The following is a 20,938-nucleotide window of genomic DNA, read 5'->3' as shown; positions in this document are numbered from 1 at the left end:
TGTTTTTTTTTTTTATCTTTCATCTTGTGAAAGTGGTGACTGCTGCAGATTTTCCTCCTACCTGGGAGAGGCTGTTGCTGGGCAGGTCATTCTTTCACAGATGCACCTTATCACTCAGTTATTTCTTCTCTATCCTTGTTGTTGTTTAAAGCATATAAACTGCCATCCCTGCTTGTTTTATCACACTGATGATGGCTTTGTAGTTGACACACATTTGTTCCTGTTTGTTTTGCCCACATTAAGTAAGTCAGTTTATCTATGAGTGCCGCTGTTGTGTTTGTTTTAGCACTTTTCTATCAAATAGATCTCCTAAACAAAATCAAGTCACTGCTCAGTCACTGGGAAATCAGCTTACACTGCTTTTTTTTGTTAGCATTTTTATCCAGGTGTCTGTCTCTTCTTTGTGTAGCCACCTTAACATTCCCTGTACATCACAACTCAATCATTACATTACATTTATTTAGCTGGCAATTTTTATCCAAAGCAACTTACAGTAAGTGCACTCAACTATGTGGGCACAAGCCCAAAAAGTGCAGAATCATGCTTCAAGTACATGAACTTCATCAAATGTGCTGATGTACATATATTAAGATACTAAGAGATAGAGAGAGAGATTTCTGCTTTTTAAAATATTCTTTTATGGGCCAAAGCTCAGTCTGAACAGATGAGTTTCAGTCTGTGATGGAACATGTGTAGAGTTTCTGCTGTCCTGATTTTAATAGGGAGTTTGTTCCATCATCAGGGAGCCAGAACAGCAAACAGTCAGGAGGATTGATAGCTGGGAATCATTTTGTAATGAGGGCGTAGCAGGCAGATTGGCAGTAACAGAGTGTAGTGGATGGGCTGTGGTATACAGTTTGGTCATTAATGGATTTAGGATGGGCCAGTGTCTCGAATCGGATTCAAGCAGCCACCTGGAGCCAGTGCACAGTGCAGAGGAGAACTCGGGTAGGTTGAAGAGCAGCCAGGCTGCTGCAGGATGTGGTAGTCTAACCTGTGCTGCCTCCTGGACAAAGAATGGACGTATCCTCCAGAATGGATCCGCAGGAGCAGGCTGTCAAGGAGATGTTCACAGGGAAGGACAGCTGAACATCCAGTGTCACAGCCAGGTTCCTTGTAGTCCGAGTCAGGGGCACCACAGGGTTCTCAGTGGTGATGGAAAGATCAGGGTCGGGAGAGGACTTTACCTGGAAGGATGAGCAGCTCAGTCAGTCATCATCAATCATCATCAATTTTTAGTTTGTGCAATACTTAAAGACCAAATACCAGCAAACCAAAAACCAATGACATTCCCATCATCCTCTGCTGTACATTGTGTCTCTTTCTTTCAGGGCGATGTCACAGGGTGTGGATGTATCAGGCCTGTTTAGTGAGATGGTAAAAGCGTGTGCCACAGTAGACATAGTCCAGAAGAAACTGGTCTACGTCTTCCTGTGTTCCTATGCCACTTTAAACCCCGAGCTGTCTCTGCTGGTCATCAACACACTGAGGAAAGATTGTCAGGATCCAAACCCCATGGTCCGCAGCCTGGCCCTGAGGAACATGACCAACCTCAGGTGAGGTGCTGCACACGTTGACTTCAGTACGAACAGTCACGTCAGCCTGAAACTGTTGAAATGAATTTGTTTTTGACTGTGTGTCCCAGGTTACCCAGTCTGGTGGAATACGTGGAGCAGCCTCTGACAGCAGGACTGAGGGACAGAGCAGCTTGTGTACGACGAGTGGCCGTGCTCGGCTGGGCCAAACTGCACAACCTCCAACCCAACTCTGAGATAGGTAGGCTGGGTGGAAGGCTGTCTTGTCTCTGTTTTTCTTTCTCAATGTCATTTTTTTCCTGTGTTGTTGTACAGCGACGGTTTTGGAGTTCAGAAACAACTTCCCCTGCTTCTAAGGTGCATGGAATAGGGCGGCAGCCATGAAGCATCAAAGCTCCAGCAGTATATGTAGTACTGAGATAAACTTTTTATAAGGATGGGACAATATATGATTTTTGCACAGATCGTAATAAAAACACAATTAGTTGGTCATGGTGAAATTCCATTATTGGGGTGATAGTGATTATAGGGTTCAGCAGCACCTAAAGAGACTGTTGGGCAACCAGCAATAATAGAGACTATGCAAAAACAGGTGGTTTTCACCGATTGCAAAAAGTAATGGTTAGAAAATGTTTAACATGGATCACATATATAACCCCTATCAGAGCTGACTTTATCTGAGCCTATGGTCCATTAGACTTTACTTAAATTTATTTTATTTTGTTTTATTACTTCTTGTCACTTCATTAACTGACCTGGCTGGCAACATAATCTCCCACTGTTCCATGTAAATGGTTGCTTGTGTGATTTCCTGTTTCAGGAAGATGCAGCTGCTGTCATATTACAACCCTGTCTTTCCAAAAAAAAGATATCATTTTAAACAAAAAAAAGAAAAGAAAATGTTTAACATCCTGAGAAGAAAATGTCTCAGAGTGCAGAGTTAGCTGTTAGCATTGAGTGTTCTGGGGTCTCATTTACAACCACTGCGTATGGACAAAAGAAGGCCTGACAGAGGTGTACGCCACTTCCCATGCAAAAGTTGTGATCTATAAAAAACCAACTTGATGACAGAATGTGCACACCTGCAGGGAAACTCTGTCTCTCATCTGGAGACAGGGGATATTGGCAACGCGGATGGTAAGGTGGTGAATTGAAGCCAAATTGTAGAAACTGAATGTGAGAGGCATCATTATACATTTATAATGTCTCTCACACATTTAATTTCGCCTCAAATTACATGTTACTTAAAGATCCACTCAATCATAAACATTTAATCTAGCAAGCAGCTTGTGCTAGTGAGCCATAACTTTTCCATGAGCACCTTTAAGTTCTAAAAATTATAAGCTTACTCAAATCTCACCCCGAATTCGGCTCAGTATTTCATCATCACTGTCCACCATCATATTCCCACCCCACGAGCGCAGCAGAGAGGGATGCAACGGACACTCATGGTCAGCGGTGGAGCGCACATCAGATAGCTTCAAATATTAGTAAAACAGAGCATCAGCAGTTTCCAGTATCTTTCAATACTATAAATTCATATCACCAAGCAAGTATTTAGCGTTTTTGCGTTAAAATCGCTGCAATGAGTATGATTATGCGCGCCCACAGCGTACTGGAGACATTTCGGTGGCTACCACACACTTTTCCCTCTTCAGTCGACTTACTTACATCTTCACCACCTGCATGTATGGATTGAGTGAATTAGTAAAGTCTGGAAATAAAGCCAGCCCCAGTTCTCGCACAATTATTAAATTTTATATCCTCATTTTGAGTCCTATAATGCAGGCCAAAATCGCCATAACAAACTTAAATAAATAAATGAATAAATAAATTGTGTTCACCTAGGAAATTTTCATCTTCAGATAATATCCCAGGGTGAGGGATACACTAATTGTCACAGTCATTTTGGCACAGTGTGAAGCAATCAGTCTAAATGCTGTAAACATATAAAGACTGCAGTGACACTGGGCTGTTGCCGTGATTCACCCGGAAAGTCCCATTGATCAGCATGCTCATTTCTGTGCATCAGCATTCAAGGTGCTTTGTGTTGACCATTTATAGTTGAGTGTGGATGTGTAGAGGGCAGGATATAAGGCTGGTCCACCTGCAGACAATTTCATGTTGATTTGGGATTTATAAAAAAAAAAATTGCACACTGTCAGGCATACACACAGTTTTATATATCAGAGTATTTTTTGGCACACACCATGTTCTGCTTTTGTCCACACATACACTTGTAGTGTGGATCCTATGCACTGTTTTATAAATGAGACCCCTGGATTTCAATAAGGGGGTGCAGACAAACTAGTTAGAGACAAACTACTCCCATAAATGTGACTCAAATACAAGTTACTTTCCGTCTCTTTAATTTTTAGGGTGTGCAAAATGATAAAAACAAAAACAAAACAGTACTTGTCAAATGATTTTTTTTGATGAATTACAGCAGATAGGCTAATCAATTAAGGAAGGCCATACTGAGATATGAGCAATGCTCCACTCTATCTCTTCCTCTCTCTTCCTTATCATTACATCAGAGATTAATGTTACACATGAAAAATTAACATGACAACTTTTCTTACCTTCAATATTTGCAGTTTACTTCATCGTGCCTGTGGAGGTTAAACTAAGACCTTTCAAAAGTGGAGAGCTCCGTGTTTTTCAGGAGGCACAGCAGCACTTCATCATGTCACTGTTGTCTTTTTTAGATTTTGGTATAAAAATTGTGGTCAGTGATTGTCGCAGGAAGCTGCCTCTTGTTCTGGGTTTTGCTCCATCATAATTGCATCGCGGTTAAAGACAGGTGGTGTTTCTTTTTCTTCAAGGCAGCTGGAAACTTCGTATCTGCAGTAGAGGTGCTCCTTGCGTGCTCCACCTCCTACACTCAATCTCCACATTTAGAGCAGATAAGTTGTAGCAAAGGTGTAAATGGCAAATGTAGGTAAGTAATGAGTGGATCACAGGCTCACAAATATATCTGGGTCTAAAAGTTTGTTTTCACTGTCCTCTGCAGCAGCTGCTCCTCTCTTGCATCGACTTGTTCTGATTAGCTCTGATCAGATCGATTGATCTCAAAACTCCACAAAGTGCTCCTGAGGGAAAAAAAGAACTCCCAAAGAGTTCCTCCTGTGCTGCGTTCATGGACCCACAAAAACCTCAGAATTTTGAGAGGTAGCAGAGACTGATACACAAGGGCACACAGGTGCAAAATACTGGAAAGATAGCACCCCCCTCATTCCAGTTGTCAGCTACTGCCACACATAGATCTTCATTCTGTGGGAAACACTGAAATGTAATGTAGTTAGAAAAAAAAAGTTAGCTAACCTGACATCCAGAAAATAGATTTACTGTGTTAGTCCAACCGGACTTTTAAAATACATGTTAAAGTATAAGTCAGACTGACAGTGTACTAAATGGAACTTCTCAAAGTCAGACTAACACCCAGATAATGCGATTGGGAGTCAGATTACTCCTGCATGTATACAGTCAGTTGGACCTAAACTGGACTAGGCGATCTGCGCATGCTCCGAAGTTTCCACCCTGGGCTTTGACCCCAGACGTTGAATAGCATTAAATGCGTAACAGAAGAAGAATCCAGTAACAACATGGCAAAATCTACATCCAGAGCTGTGCAGACAAGGCGACCCAGTTTATGCTGTGTCAGCTGCCGCCACCACACACACACACACACACACACATACACACACACACACACACACACACACATAAAAATGACTGCTCGATTTGAAGAATCTCAATATATGCATCCACACCATGTCCACAGACATCTTGTTCATGATTCTTCCAGATGCTGCAGTGGTGAATGAGCTGTACAGCCTGCTGAGGGACCCTGACCCAGTGGTGATGGTGAACTGTCTTCGAGCTCTGGAGGAGATCCTGAGGGAGGAGGGAGGAGTCGCTATTAATAAACCTATCACCCACCACCTCCTCAACAGGTTAGAGCATCAGAGAACTTTGTCACTAAATGAAAACAGTTTAAAAAAAAAAGGAGTCTGTTCATGTTGTTGAATGTTTCGCTGATTGACGATGCGTCTCCACTTCCTCCCACTGCACAAAAATGAAGCCAAAATGGCTGCTGCCATCTTGCACTGGTGATGTCATTTGGAGCTAGTTACCTCCGGTGTGTCGACTTCCTGCGCTTACACCCGTCTGACCCAATCACAAGTTGCGCCATTGACTGCAAGCACAGTGATTGGCACACACAGCTGTCAATCATGATGTAACCCTCATTTTTTTTTATAGCAAATCAAATAACTAATTAAAACCTAAATTTTCAGAAAAACAAACAGCAGTATGATAAGAACTACCTGAAATCTAATTTTTGGTAATACTAGTTTGGCCCATTTCCCATCAACTAACATGGAGAGGGCGGGGCTTATGACCTACACGGCTTCACTTCAGGGGAGCTGTCATGTTGTCCAATTTTATTATACAGTATATGGTTTGGACAGCATTGATGTTATTATTATTTTTTCTATAAATGACGTTGTGCGACATGGCAACATTGACATAACCAGTGGAGGTAGCTGAAGCCATCTTTTTTTTTCATTTAAGCACACACTCGCAGCAGTCATGATCTTCTAACTTCTTATTTGCTACACTTGCTGTCTTTTATTTCTGTCTAATCTGAGGAGGAGTTGATATGTGACGGGTGTGAGAATGACACTGAGGCTATTTACAGATATGCAGGTATAACCTATTAGTAAATTACAACTCTACTCAGTGCCCTCTGAGAGTCAAACAACATGCTCTGTATGTCACAAACAGTTGAGGTGAACAGATATAAATGACATTTCCTTGTTTGTGTGCTTTAGTAAACATATTCTGTATTTTGTATATAAGCCTTTGTTTTTTTCCCTCATGATTTTGTATTCATTGCACAACTAATGTTAATTAATAGTCTTGAGCCCTTTTCTCTGTGTACAACCATTAGCCATTTATCTACTCAGAGCTAATCAAATCAGCATAGCCGAATTGCTTCCAGTACTTCCTGATAGATTTCAATTTAAGACAGTGTTACCAGGAAAACATTAGAGCAAAGCATTAGAGGTACGGAGAGCTTTCTAGATGCTTTACATCAAATCACTCAGTTAAAACCGCAGGCTGAACATTTCTAGGATATTTCCTTTCCTTTGTGAGATTTTGTCTTTAGCATTCCCAGAGGCACTACTTTCTAGGTTTTGATTTTAACATGAAAAAATATAATTTGAAGATGTCAAGATGATACACAGATGGTGATGGAAAGTCGCCAAGACAAGGTTAAAGTAGCGGCATCGAACACAAACACAGCAACATCAAATAACAACAGCTACAATAGGTATGTCAAAATACAGTACATGATACAGTGCATTAACCAGGCAGTAGTATTGAGTCTGGAATTTCTTAGTAAATTAAAGCAGCTGCAGCTAGATGTTATTATTTTCTTTATTTTAATTTAAAATCATTTCAAGGGAGAAGGGTCTCGAGTTTGAACTTGGCCTGCTGATTTTTCCAGGACCAGGGACCGTAGCAGAACAGCCCTGTTTCACCAGCCTCTGTGGTGGTAAAAGGCACTTAAAACTGGAGCCATTTGCGTGACCTAAGATTATGGCTGCTTTACAAATATAAAAACTTCTGGCTTAGGTAAATTGGAAATTCAACTGAGATGAGCTTATAGACTCGACTGTGCCAGTGTTGTAACCTGCACAAAGTGAGGGATGACCATCCTACCATGGTGTATAAGGTACGATGATGAGTCCTAAAGCTAGATTTAATAATACACCTCAGGGCTGATTACAATTTGGTGGTTGAAGGTCAAAGGTCAAGTTCACTGTGACCTCACAAAAGATGTTTTTGGCAATGACCTAAGAATTCATGCGCCAATTACAATCAAATTTCACAGAAATGTCTTTTAGAATAAAATGATGCAGTGATGGCATTTTTTATCCAAAAGGTCAAAGGTCAGCTTCACTGTTATAATATATTGTTCTTTAAAAACACTTTTCTGGCCATTATCCAACATTGTCTGTCTGTCCTCCCAGGCTCAAGGAGTGTGATGTTTGGGGTCAGTGTGAGGTGCTGAGGATCCTCCAGCGCTACCGACCTCAGTCAGAGGACGAGCTGTTTGACATCCTGTCCCTGCTGGATGCCGCCCTGGTCAGCCCCCATCCCCCAGTCATGGCTGCCACCCTCAGCCTCTTCCTAAGCCTCTGCTCCACCCTGCCTGCTGTCAGTCTGGCAGCCCTGGAGCGAGTCCGGGGACCCCTGCTGGCTGCCTGTGGGAGCGTGTCCAGAGAGATGAGGTTCACTGCCCTCTGCCACATACAGGTCAGTGTGAATAATTCAAGTTCGGAGGTAGAGGCTGTGAAAGTATTAACAGTGTGTGCAGTTAACGTTCAGGCAACATTTGATACTGTAGACATCTACTGTGTCATGATCTGGTTCACAGTTCAGACAAAGGAGGAGGAAGGGCACACAAAGGGCCGGAGGTCAAAAGTGATAAGGTGTATTGAATTAAAGTGGAAGTAGATACGCTTTTAGCTTTAACTTATTTTGATTGTGTGAATGTTGTTTACACAATGTAATAGCTATAGAATAATGACACCATCTGTGTTTAGATTGGTTTCCTGTGAGCCTTGCTTTCACTTGGCAATTCTGTCTGCCAGCGGGTACAATCTCCTGGGAAAATGAAGCCTTGATTTATGACACAAAGGAAGCACATCAAACATTGCACAACCAAAACAGGAAGAGGACAGCATGTTTGTTTTCCCCAGTAGCTTTTGGTAGCCATCCCTAATTACCAAAGAGAATCAGTTTTTGCTGTTATTATCCTCAGTGGGGAACAGAGAAGAACCTTAAGTAACTGTGGAAAACAAAATGCAGTGTGTCGTGTGTTGTAAGTGGTTGCCAGCTCTGAGGAAAATAATGGTTTTTATTTTCTTTTGGGCCATTGTAGTTTTTTCAGCTAGTTGACAAACTACATCATTTCTTTGCATAAAACCATTAACATAGTCAAGAAAGATGTGATGACTGATACTCACTGTGCAAAACAGCTAACCATGCACAGTGGGTCTCATTCATGAAACATAAGCAGAATGAATATGTGTGTGTATTTCAGCATTCATCAGTGTGTTAGTAGCGCTGATCTTTTTGGAGCTACTAACAAAATCTACACCTGCTTCTGACAGCTGGTAGTGATTATGTAAATAAGGAATGCACATAAATATTGTTTGTTATTATTTGAAATTACAGTTTTAATTGGTATTGTGCTCTGTTATGTTCACAATGCGCAGATGCCTTTGAAACACCTAAGGTAAACATGACAGGAGATTAGAAATATAAAACATTTAGCTTCATTAGTTGGCATTTAGCAGATCTAAACTACAGATTAGGTTTCCTAAAAATGTGAATGGGGTATTTAAATCAACATAATACATGTGTTTTCTACATTTCTGGCATCCTGTTCCCACTTGAATCAGACAGGAGAGAGAATTCCACAAATGTATCTTCTGTTTGAGTGGCGAGACTGTTAGACTCATGTTACTGACCAAACACTGACCTATCACTGATAGCTGTCAGAATATACAGCAATTAAACACTTAATATAACACGTACATCACCTCATACCTTCAGTGTTTGCAATTGACTGCCCAAGTGGAGTTTTTTTGCATCAAGTTTCATATTGAACCATTTTCGTTTAACTTCCTGGATGGTTCTTACAACACAGGACACAGAGTTAATGGCATACGTTTCCTCCTTTGAGGCCTTCACACCATGAATAATTAAATGATTAAATATATATATATATATATATATATATATATGTGTGTGTGTGTGTGTGTGTGTGTGTGTGTGTGTATACACACACATACACATTATACATACATATAAAATCCCCCTCTCACCCCCGTCCCTTATGGGGGGTGATGATGGTGTGTCTACCTCACGCTGGGGTCCTGGGAGTTTGAGAGTTCTACGCAGTATCTTAGCTCTTCTTAGAACTGCGCTCTTCTGGACAGAGACCTCAGATGTTGTACCTGGAATCTGCTGGAGCCACTCTCCCAGTTTGGGGGTCACAGCCCCCAGTTCTCAGATTACCACTGGCACCACTGTTGCCTTTACTCCCCACATCTTTTCTAGCTCCTCTTTCAGCCCTTGGTATTTTTTCAAGCTTCTCATGTTCCTTCTTCCTGATGTTGCTGTCGCTTGCAATTGATACACATATATATATCTATATATATGTCTTGATATCTATATTCATATGCTCCAGGTGGCCACAGGAGGCCACATACGCTCGCTCCTTGCTGAGAGCAATTGAAAAAACATACCAGGGCTGAATTCAGTTAATTTTTTACATTACACTGTGCATTGAAAAACATTGTTTTTAAACTGTTGGACTGTTTGCCCTCGCAGTTTTTCACAAAGTGCTGAACTTTGTTCCATCCTTGCTTGTGAACAACTGAGCCTTTCGAGAATGCGCCATTTATACCAAATCATGATACTGTTTTTATTAAGTTTTACACAGCTTCCCACCTTTTTGGGAATCAGAGTTGTAAAGCACAGGTGACCAGCAATGTTGTGATGCTATTATTGAAAGACAACATGAAATAGCTAAAAGTCAGTTTTAGAAAATGTAAGTGTGAGCACATCTTTGTAGAGCCTCAGGAAGACTTTTCAAGCAACTAACTCCATGTTTTCCTCGATATCTCAGATGTCAGTTCGAAGGGCTGTCTGACATATGCATCTATTATTGATTCAACCCACTGTATTTTTGTAGCCGGAAACAGTTACTGTATATTGCATTATTGCATTGAATATCATCATTTAATATCATTGATTGTCTCGTGTTTTCTCTTTTCCAGTCATGTTTTGATAAACAGTGAAACTTTATTTTGAGAAAGTTATGTATGAGTAAAGTTCACTTTAATCAGTTGTGGATGTTGAATTTGGATAAAGTGTGTGTATGTGATATATGATAACACAATTCTTTTTTGCATAAGACCTAATGCCAATTCTCAAATATTTTCTTTGTCTGACAGCACAACATTGTTTGCATGAGGAAGCTTAATTGTGTGTGTGTGTGTGTGTGTGTGTGTGTGTGTGTGAGTGAGTGAGGCAGTAGACACACAAAGTGTATTATTTGCTGCATCACAGTGTATTTGTGTCTTTGTCAGTGTAAATCTCAAATGATGTCTTCTGTCCTCCTGTAGTTGCTGTTGCGTTCCCTCCCTGGCCTGATGGGGGCGCACTACAAACGTTTTTTCTGCGGGTATGCAGAGCCAGCCTACATCAAGCAAAGGAAGATGCAGGTGAGGCCTGTTTAACTCAGTGTTGCTTCTCTACATTCAGGTCCTAACTGTGACTGCTTTCATTTCTTCTTCTGTATGATGTGCTTTTCCTGCTCTCACCACAACCATGCTGCAATTTGCTGTTTTTGTAAATAAATTAATATTGTCCAAGTGAAACTACAGTTGAAAGAAATGATACCAAAAGCCCTCTTTACCAGACTGTATGTAACCGCATACCTCCGTTTGATGTGCAACAAAAACAAAAAGCTGTAAACAGAGGAAAGCTACAATATTTTTGCGGAGAAAATGTACCTTTGTGTTTCTGGCCCCAGGCTCATGGTTTACACTGTGCTGGATTCTCCTAGTTAAGATCCATATAGTGAATAACAATAATCATGATAATGATAATAATAATACATGGGATTTATATAACGCTTAAACTCAAAGATGCTTTACAGAGAACAACAACAAAACAAAGAAAGTAAAAACAAAGATGAAATAATCCATAAGAAGGGAAACAATGCAGAGAGGGAGAAGAAGTACACAATTTTGAAGAGGTGTGTTTTGAGGGATTTCTTGAAGGTGGAGAGTGAAGGGGAGTCCCTGATGTCTTTAGGGAGTGAGTTCCAGAGGGTGGGAGCAGCAGTGGAGATGGCCCTGTCCCCCCTGGTGCAGTGGTTAGTCCTGGTGGTGGGTGGGACAGGAGGTTGGCATCAGCAAACCTAAGAGTGCGGGAGGGAGTGTGCCGGTGGAGGACCTCGGAAAGGTAGGGGTGAACCAGATTGTGGGGGGCTTTACAGGTGATGATAAGGAGTTTAAAGTGGATATGCTGGGGGATTGGGAGCCAGTGGAGATTATGAAGGACGGGGGTGATGTGGTCATGGGTGTGGGGGTATGTGAGAAGACAAGCAGCATTATTCTGGATGTCTTGTAGTGAAGCCATGTGATTCTTGATCATCACATAATTCTCATTCCAGTTCTAATGGTTATAAAAAGGCCTGCACCATTGGGACTATTGTGCTTCACCTCTTAGAGTGGCATGTTGTTTATGCATTCATGTTTATTCTGTTTGCCATATGTTAATAATTGTTGTAGTCACATTTATGTTTGATACAAATACTGTTGGCACAGATTTTATTGTTAACTGCTGAGCTGTTTTTGCTTTCTTTGCTCTTAGTTGTCAGGTATTCCTTGTCGTGGCCTGATGATAACCCTAGATTTGCAAAACTCATGCGAGCTGAAGCTGTTTTAAAACAATCTTGCTGATTTATGGTGTGACAGCTCTGTGGTTAAGGTCTGGTTAGGTTTAGGCACAAAAGCACTTGATTAGGGTTAGGGTTAGGAAAAGATATTGGTTTGGGTTGAAATGATCACTTGAAACTAGGGCTGGGCAATATAGAGAACATAACAATATTTTTGACCAAATATTTTGATATTGATATTGTAGTGTATGGTTAACTTATTGTGCTTTCTAACAATATTCACACATTGAGATTTTTAATACATAATCATCAGTTATGTGGATATAATAACTGAGTGGGTTAATAATAGAATAATCTGGTAAGTTCAGAAAATTCCAACATTTTACTGCAGTGCAGCCTTTAAAACAGGAAATGATAACAATTATAATATTGCCAAAATGACCCGAGAGTGAATCCGATGAATGAGTGAAATAAGTCATTTTTCAGGGGTTGTGACACAAAAAATGTATCCGCTGATTAACAGATGTTTCTTTCACTGCCTAAGTCTATGGGAAAAAGTCCTTTTGGGTCACACATCACAGAAGTAGTTCCACTGCTTGGCCAAAGTAAGAAAAGAGTTTTTCTCACGTTATTCTATTTCTCCCCTTTCCAGAAATCTCACACACACTCATGCATGTAAACTTATGATAAAGGGGTTGTCCTGTACATCCTGTCAAGCCACTTGTCCAGCAATAAGGTTTTCCTAATTGGAGCTGTAGTGTAATACTAAATCTCTGGAATGCCCCTTTAACATGCAACAATACCCACAGTTACTACCCAGTATTGCCAGTAACAGTCCAGTACTTAAATAATAGTAATGTTAATACTGTTGTGTTTGCAGGTGCTGGTCGAGCTGGTTAATGATGAGAATGTAGCAATGTTACTGGACGAGCTGAAAGGATACTGCACTGATGTCAACACTGACACTGCCCAAGCTGCAATCTCAGCTATAGGTAAACACACACACACACACACACACACACACACACACACACACACACACGCAGACTCAAACTTAGGGATGTCACTGGTTAACCGTTAATTGGTTAACTGACAAGAATATTTTTGACTGGTTACACATGTCAATCTGAAGTCTCCCCTTAGGTTGCCCTAGTGAGTAAGCGGCTCGATTTTGAGCTGTAAACCCCCTTTAAGTTAACTATGTTATCACTGTTGGCTGTGTCAGTGTCAGTGTGTGAAGAATCGATGTCTTCACAATGATGTAAACTGTAAGTGTAACCTCAGGGCTGTATGTTAACTTTTGTAGCCCATAGTACTGGTGCTACAGAGGGTGATAATTTTGTAGCACAGGCCAGAAAGTTTGTAGCACCTAATCAGAAATTATTGTGATAATATTGTGCTTTTAAGACCATTTTTATTATTGTTGTAATTTTGCTGTTTTTAGACCATTTTTTAAACTTATATAATGATAATAAAGGCATAATGATGCAAGTACACCCTTTTAAAGAATATTTACAAATGCAAAAAAAGAAAATATAAATATCTGAAATAACATGTAAAAATACCTAAATAAATAAATAAATAAATAAATAAATAAATAAATAAATAAAGACCTTATAAATACAAAAAAATAGACTGTCAGTCTCTCACTCTCAGGTGTGCAGTTAAGGGTGTTGGTCATATTCACTCTTTTTGTTGAGATGGTTTTAGAACAAACCTGGCACACCAGCTAGTGCACATTACTGGACTCTGCTCTGTCATTTGGTTTAAATCCAAAACACTCCCACACAGGGCCACAGCATTTGGTTTAGGAACAAGTTCCTTGTCTTTCTCTTACGCTCAACTCTTTGTTTTTTTCTCCGCCTCATCTCCATCTCACGATGATCGCACTGTGTGTGTGTGTGTGTGTGTGTGTGTGTGTGTGTGTGTGTGTGTGTGTGTGTGTGTGTGTGTAGCCCATAGCCCCGCCTTCACCACAGAGACAGCCATGGGCTACAATCTGGCATATTTACATGTACTGCTGTAATATGTTTATTAATATGTACTGTCCCTACCTTAAATAAATAAATTGTAATTGTAATATGTCGCACTGTACAGCCCTGAACCTGACTGTTGTGCAGAGGCATACAACCGCAAGGCGGCAATTCTAGTGTTTTCTTAAAAGTCAACCAGTTAGTTAATGGTTAATGGGTGTTGGTCTTTTGAAAACACAATTACCTGGAACTGACATCCTCAGTCATACTATTATGTGACAGTGTAATGCATGTCCCTGCATACAATGTCTTGTTTACCGTGTCTTTATCACAAGACAAACACTTTCAGGCAGCCATTTTTTCTTTTTTTTTCTAGCTCTCAGTCCACGCAGTGCTTGTCTATTCATTTCCCATCTAACTCCATTTCCCTGTAATGCAAATGTCAACATTATCCTCATCACCACATGTGTTGAAGAGTAACTAGAGGATAACAAGGAAAGCAGTCAGCACCCTCAGCTTTGACACAAGGTCACAAAGAACAAGTGAAAAATCGATTTTTAAATTCTCTTCACTCAGTAGTGTGGTTGATAGATTTTCTATGGTTAAAGTCACAGTCTCACTCATAACCTGTGTATCCCTGTGTGGATTGGGTGTAGGTCGTATTGGACGGAGCTACAGCGACAGGTGTCTGGAGATCCTTACTGGACTGCTCGGGCTCAAACAGGAGCACATCACTTCTGGTAAATCCCCTCTCCTCACACTCATATACATTACGTACATACTATAAATACATACCATACATATCACACACATGTTACCGTAGTCTGTCACAATGCAGCTGCATTTGTTTAACTCACAACAATCATCACACTCACTCTGTCTCTCTCTCCGATTCTCTCTCTCTCTCTCTCTCTCTCTCTCTCTCTCTCTCTCTCTCTCTCTTCTACCCCCACGCCTCAGCGGTGGTGCAGACAATGCGTGACCTGGTCTGGGTGTGTCCTCAGTGTAGTGAAACTGTGTGTTTGGCTCTGGAGGGCTGCGAGGAGACGCTGCAGGATAGCCAGGTCAGACCAGAGCCGACACTGCTGCCACACCCGCATACTGCTGGGATGTAAAAATGTTACCATGTCATAAATCATTCACATCCTTTACATCAGGTTCTCCCCTGGCATTGATTAAACACCTAAAAAATAATTTCTGCTCACCAATACTACTTTTTTTACCCATGAAAAACAGCCCCTCATGCCTTAGATGTTACTCGACACCTTTGCCTCATTTAGTATACACACATCTATGAAAATATGAGTCTTTTGCTTATCAAACAGCTAATGATTTGTTGCTTATGTTGAATAAACCCTGTTCCCAATTACAGCTCTGACAATAAAATAATCTGTAAAATAATCTCCACAGCCACAGTGACGTCACCCATTGGTTTGTGAACTCACATTCTGAAGCTTCAAGTTTGACATTTTATTTGTCGCCATCTAGGATTTTTGGAGCTAGAAGTGACCATATTTGGGCATGAGGGTGGAGATAACACTAACACTAGCTGCTAGCTTGGTTAGCATGGTGCATTTACAGCTATGGTTAATTGTGATAGTGCTAATGCTAATTTTCACAAGTTAAAATCAGGCTTAAAACCATTTAAACAAAATATACTTAACGGAAAAACTAAATAGAGGGTCTTTCAGTACAACCTTAATGCTTAAAGGGAAATTTCGGTTTATTTCAACCTGTCTCCTATCGTCCTAAATTTGTTTCAAGTGACTAATGACATAAAAATAATAGTTAGCATGTTAGCCGTTAGCCTAGATACAGCCAGGACGCATAGTAGCGTCAGACCTGTTAAAACATAAGTGTACGGGCATACTTCAAGTGGAAAGTTAGTCCACTAAACAAGCTTTTTTTCCACAAAGACCGCCTCATATCGTTAGGATAAATGTCAGAGAACATATAGAAAACGACATGTAAACGTGTTGTCTTACCTTACCGGTGTGCTGCCATGTTTTACCATCTAGCTCTGCTTTCCAAAGCGCAGCTGAAATATGGCCAGCTTTTTATAAAGCCCAGCTGGATACTACTCCAGGTGGAGGTGTCTCGTCCTCGGTCACATCCAGACCTTGAAAATAAGTCTGCAACCGGTCCCATTCCTTGCAACAGAGGCATTCCTCTTCTGTGGGCACTGGGGCACAGCATTCAACTGTCAGTGGACAGCACCCAACTGTCAGTTAAAGCGACCAAGTTCCTAATTTGCTAAATTTTAAAACTTAACATTTAAAAGGGTGAGTTATATTCACTCCCACACAGTTGTCACAACACTGACATTAGCTACAGAGAACAAAACCATTTTTTGTACCAGGCTGTAAGTGTGTTTATTTCTGCTGTAATGTTGGGCATTTTAACATGGGGGTCTATGGGGATTTTCTCGCTTTTGAAGCCAGCCTCAAGTGGCCATTTAAGGAACTGCAGTTTTTAGTACTTCACTTTGGCTTTTGTTTTCAGCCCTCAAGGTTGTCACTTGGCTCTGACAAGTTAAAATGAAAGTGAAACCTAGCTGGCAAAACAGGGCTTCTCCTCTAACACCCCTCGTTTCATTCATAGCATTGTGGGACTGGTTCATTAGGTTTTTAACAAACCCTGGAAGTCAGGCTCTATGTTTATGAGACTGTCTCTATTGCATTGTAGTTCCAAGGCAGAAATGCTCAGTCATGGCATAGACTGCTTATTCACTCATGATATATAGTAACATATAAAAAACATCATGTGTTCATGTTTACAAGGTTAAAAACCTGATTTCCACTGGTGTGGGTCTGTAAGTGAAAGTAGTAGTACCACCATGTATAAATCCTGCAATCCAAATACTACTTGGTGAAAGTATTATCAGCAAAATAAACTTAAAGTTTTGAAAGTACAAGTTCTCATTTTGCAGAAAGCTGCCTTTTTAGAGTGGTATTTTATGGTATATTTTAAATATTAAAGGCCCTGAAAAAGTATTTTTTCAATTATCTTCTGTGACAAGTAATAGTGTCTTACCTGAACACACAGTTTTTTTTGCCAAAGTTGCAACAGTTTGGGTTATTTTACAGGAAAGATTTTGTTCTATCTAATGGTTAGTTTCTGCTCTTCTCACTGGTTTTAAATTGAATGGGGCTCAGCTGAAAAAAGGTCATATATAGCATTGTAGTATGTAGTGATTTTACACTTCGTCGTTGATCAAGTTCAATTCAAATTTGATTAACACAAACCATAACACCCAGTTCAGAATTCCTTGATGTTACAGTAATTAGATTGTTTATTAATAGAAGCCTAATTGCTTCATTTGTGTCTCTAATAATCAGTTTTTAGTTGCCAACAAGTCTGTACAGGTCTGTATGTCTGTTTCCCCCACTACAATGCTTCTTGTGACTCTTGCAAATCAAAACTGGACTTATGGTAAGAACAGTAATTGGGTAAATGTGCTGAGTAGCTTTCCAGCAGTGGTACAGGAGCACTGTCCTTTAACAGGACAGCTCAGGGTTAAAATGACTGCGTCAGCAGGCATCCACCCTGCTGAAATGGCCTTGAGAAGTACACTGAAGGCCTGCCAGCTTTACAGCTCCTGCTCTGCATCAGATACTTTTAAATTAGGTTTTAGCAATGGGGTAATGTCAAGTTTGCAAGTAAATGTATGTGTTTCACTCTTTGCTGTTCTCTGCTTTCTATTTGTTCTCTTTATCTTTTTTTCAAGGATGTTGACATGTTTCCATCCCCTTTCACTCTTTTGTTATTATTTCAGCATTTCTTACTCAGCGTGTTTGCATGCAGATTATAATTTGATTACTGTACATAAACAGGTTATATTGTGTATGTGGTTCTCGGTAAACCAGTATATGACTGTGGTATTAGACAATGGTATAAAGAAAGACATGGAAACTTCACCGGAAGTTATAATTTTTATGTTGATGAATTAGCAGATCAACAAACATGAAAGCTGTTTTCCAGCAAACCAAAAATCATATATTCTCTCCTCCACCATCACAAGTCCTGCTTCTGTTTGAATAGGGAAACACTACTTTGCATTTGATTTGACCATGTGACCTTTATGGCACATTTTCATAAGCAAAGCTCAGAAACCAGACTAAGGTTTGTTGGGAGATTATATAAGTAATATATGTCTGTCATGCTCACTGTAATTTTGACATTAATTGCACAAAGACAACTCAATTATGGCATTTACACTCAAGCGTGGCCTTAATCTGGTTATTATGTAGTTATGTGTGTATGTGCAAACAGTCTCTACCGCTTTCTGCTTCTCTTTTTGTTGTTGTTCATCTGCTTCAGTCTGCATTGGTGGAAGAAGCATTTAGATCTTTTACTTAAAGGTACAGTTCACCCCAAAATCAAAAATACATATTTTCCCTTTTACCTGTAGTGCTATTTATCAGTCTAGATTGTTTTGGTGTGAGTTGCCGAGTGCTGGAGATATCAGCCATAGAGATGTCTGCTTTCTCTCCAGTATAATGGAACTAGATAGCATTCAGCTTGTGATGCTCAAAGCACCAAAAAAATACATATGAAAAACTCAACAGCAATGTTTCTATCCAGAAATCATAACATGGTTACTCAGGATAATCAACAGACCTTCTTGTGAGCAGTTTTATTAAAGAACTATTTTCTTTCTACCAAACTACACCTGTCAACTGTATCACTGCACAGAAGGAAGCGTGCATCTGTTCGCCAATGAGAGGTTTGTGCTCATGACAGCGCAATTTGTAAACATTAATGGTGTCCTTCTCGGCTGAGCTGTAACATTAGGTAGCTTAGTGGTGCTAGGTGAACTAGCAGCAGATGCACTCTTCATCCTGCACGGTGATACAGTTGACGAGGGTAGTTTGGTGGAAAGAATATGGGTCCTACGTGAAACTGCTCACAACAAGGGCTGTGGGTTATCTTGAGTAATTGGGTCATGATTTGTGGAAACAGCACTACAGGTCAAACAAAAATATGTATTTTAGATTTTGGGGTGAACTGTCCCTTTAAGTAAAAATAGCAATACCTGAATATGAAAATACTCCATTAAAAGTAAAAGTTATGCATTTAAAATGTTACTTCAGTAAAAGTATCATCAAAATGTGACTGGTGACTATTGATGTTAGTGGAGTAAAAAGTACAATATCTACCTCTGAAATGTTTTGTAGTAGAAGTTTTAGATGTTGCAGGCCACTGAAAGATATTCTGAACCTCGGGGCGTCGGTAGCAGAGTGGATAGTGCCGACGCCCCATGTATAGAGGCATTGCCTCGCCGCAGCGGCTGCGGGTTCGAATCCAGCTCGCGGCCCTTTGCTGCATGTCAGTCCCCACTCTCTCTCTGTCTCCCCATTTTCACCCTCTGTCCTGTCAATAAAGGCAAAAAGCCAATAAAAATTCAAAAAAATAAATAAATAAAAAAGATATTCTGAACCTCATCCTGCTGGTGTAAATTATGCCTTAAAAGCCCTGCACACCCACTTGTGTCACTGATTATACTTCTCCTCAGGACTGTATTGGCGTGTACACACTGTGGTTGAAGTATCTCCCTGTCCTGTTAGTGTGGGACAACTTAAGGTGCCAGTATACTTCAAATGGTGAGCTTGTCAGATTGTTGAACAGCATCTGAAAACCCTTAATTGAGGTCAAACAACGGGCAGGAAAATTTTGAGTCTCTGAAATGATGTTCAGAGATAGTGACTACACAATTCAAAATTGGGAATTAGTAGAAACGATTTGTAGATGTAGAAAATTAAATGAATAAATAAATACATTCAAAGCAGAACGCACTCAGATTTCCCACAATGTGTGTGACACTGAAGTTACAAATGCACACATTTACAATATGAGTTTTGCCCTTGCTGTAAAAGCAGGGACCAAATGACACTTTAGTTTAATGACACTGCTTTGGATCTGCACTCCGATGTTCAAAAAAGTTTTTAACTTCACTGTTTATATGATTTCTGCACAAAGAGAGCTTAGTAGCAGTGTGTACTGGCCCATTTCAGGCACTGACCACATCACCCGTGTCACCACACTCACTGCTAGTGGTCACAAACTCCACAGGGTGCATTTAAACCTGATCAGAGATCTGATCAGCAAGATAACAGGAAACATCTCAGTTGGTCTCCAGGGCTTTTATAGTGAGTCTAAATCCTCTGCTCATTCTCCTTATCCTTCATAAGGGCAGGCAAGCCTTGCTGTGGTTGCTATCTGTGTACGGGGAGCGAGTCTCCAGTGCCCCCTACACGTTGGAGGTGTTCATTGATGGAGTGAGGAGCGAGACCTCTCTAGGAGTCAAGATGGAGCTGCTGACAACTACCATGAGGCTGTTTATGTGCCGGCCTGCTGAGACACAAGACATGCTCGGAAGGCTACTGCACTACTGCATAGGTGTGTGTGTGTGTGTGTGTGTGTGTGTGTGTGTGTGTGTGTGTGTGCCAGGTATGCGTGCGAAACAGAGAAAGGCATGACATTGTCAACATTCTTGTTTTTTCCAGAGGAGGAGACTGATATGTGCGTGCGTGACCAAGCGCTTCTCTACTACCGCCTGCTGCAATGTGGGATAGAGGAGACACGAAAGGTCCTCCAGGGTCGGAGGTCAGACCCTTCCCTGGGTGTTCTGATTGGCCGCCCCGCAGAGCCCATCAGCCAATGGGCAAGCAGCTTCAACACTCTAGAGCCTCTGAGGCAGGGCACTGTAGAGACAGAGTCAGCCAGCAGAGGAAGCCCTGAACATGCAAGCTTTGACCCCAAGCCAAACACTGACCTCTCAGACACACTGGACTGTAGCCAAATTGAGAGAGTGCATTCAGGTGAGTGAGGACTTCTTCTTTCTTCCTTCTTTAGAGTATTTATACAGTGGCAAGACCTTCACCTCTACTAAAGGCCTTTAGGGAAGATACAGGGCTGTGTCAAGGGGCCGATGACAGCAT

General features: G+C 40.8%; 1 protein-coding gene across 2 annotated transcripts in view; it reads left to right on the top strand.

The window, feature by feature from the left end:
* The window catches only part of ap4b1 (adaptor related protein complex 4 subunit beta 1), a 43,806-nt gene that overhangs the window by 2,256 nt on the left and 20,612 nt on the right, over positions 1 to 20,938 (top strand). For both annotated transcript variants that reach the window (XM_049580526.1, XM_049580525.1), the window contains exons 2-11: positions 1,332 to 1,556; positions 1,646 to 1,776; positions 5,344 to 5,491; positions 7,577 to 7,862; positions 10,745 to 10,843; positions 12,905 to 13,016; positions 14,654 to 14,737; positions 14,958 to 15,061; positions 20,189 to 20,396; positions 20,504 to 20,818. In XM_049580526.1, coding sequence (XP_049436483.1) covers positions 1,332 to 1,556; positions 1,646 to 1,776; positions 5,344 to 5,491; positions 7,577 to 7,862; positions 10,745 to 10,843; positions 12,905 to 13,016; positions 14,654 to 14,737; positions 14,958 to 15,061; positions 20,189 to 20,396; positions 20,504 to 20,818 — 1,712 coding nt within the window. The remainder of the gene's footprint in view (positions 1 to 1,331; positions 1,557 to 1,645; positions 1,777 to 5,343; positions 5,492 to 7,576; positions 7,863 to 10,744; positions 10,844 to 12,904; positions 13,017 to 14,653; positions 14,738 to 14,957; positions 15,062 to 20,188; positions 20,397 to 20,503; positions 20,819 to 20,938) is intronic.

This window comes from Epinephelus fuscoguttatus, linkage group LG7 (genome assembly GCF_011397635.1).
Source record: "Epinephelus fuscoguttatus linkage group LG7, E.fuscoguttatus.final_Chr_v1".
NCBI classification, from domain to species: domain Eukaryota; kingdom Metazoa; phylum Chordata; class Actinopteri; order Perciformes; family Serranidae; genus Epinephelus; species Epinephelus fuscoguttatus.
Note: the sequence above shows the minus strand (reverse complement) of the source record. Positions and strands in the feature narration are given on the sequence as shown.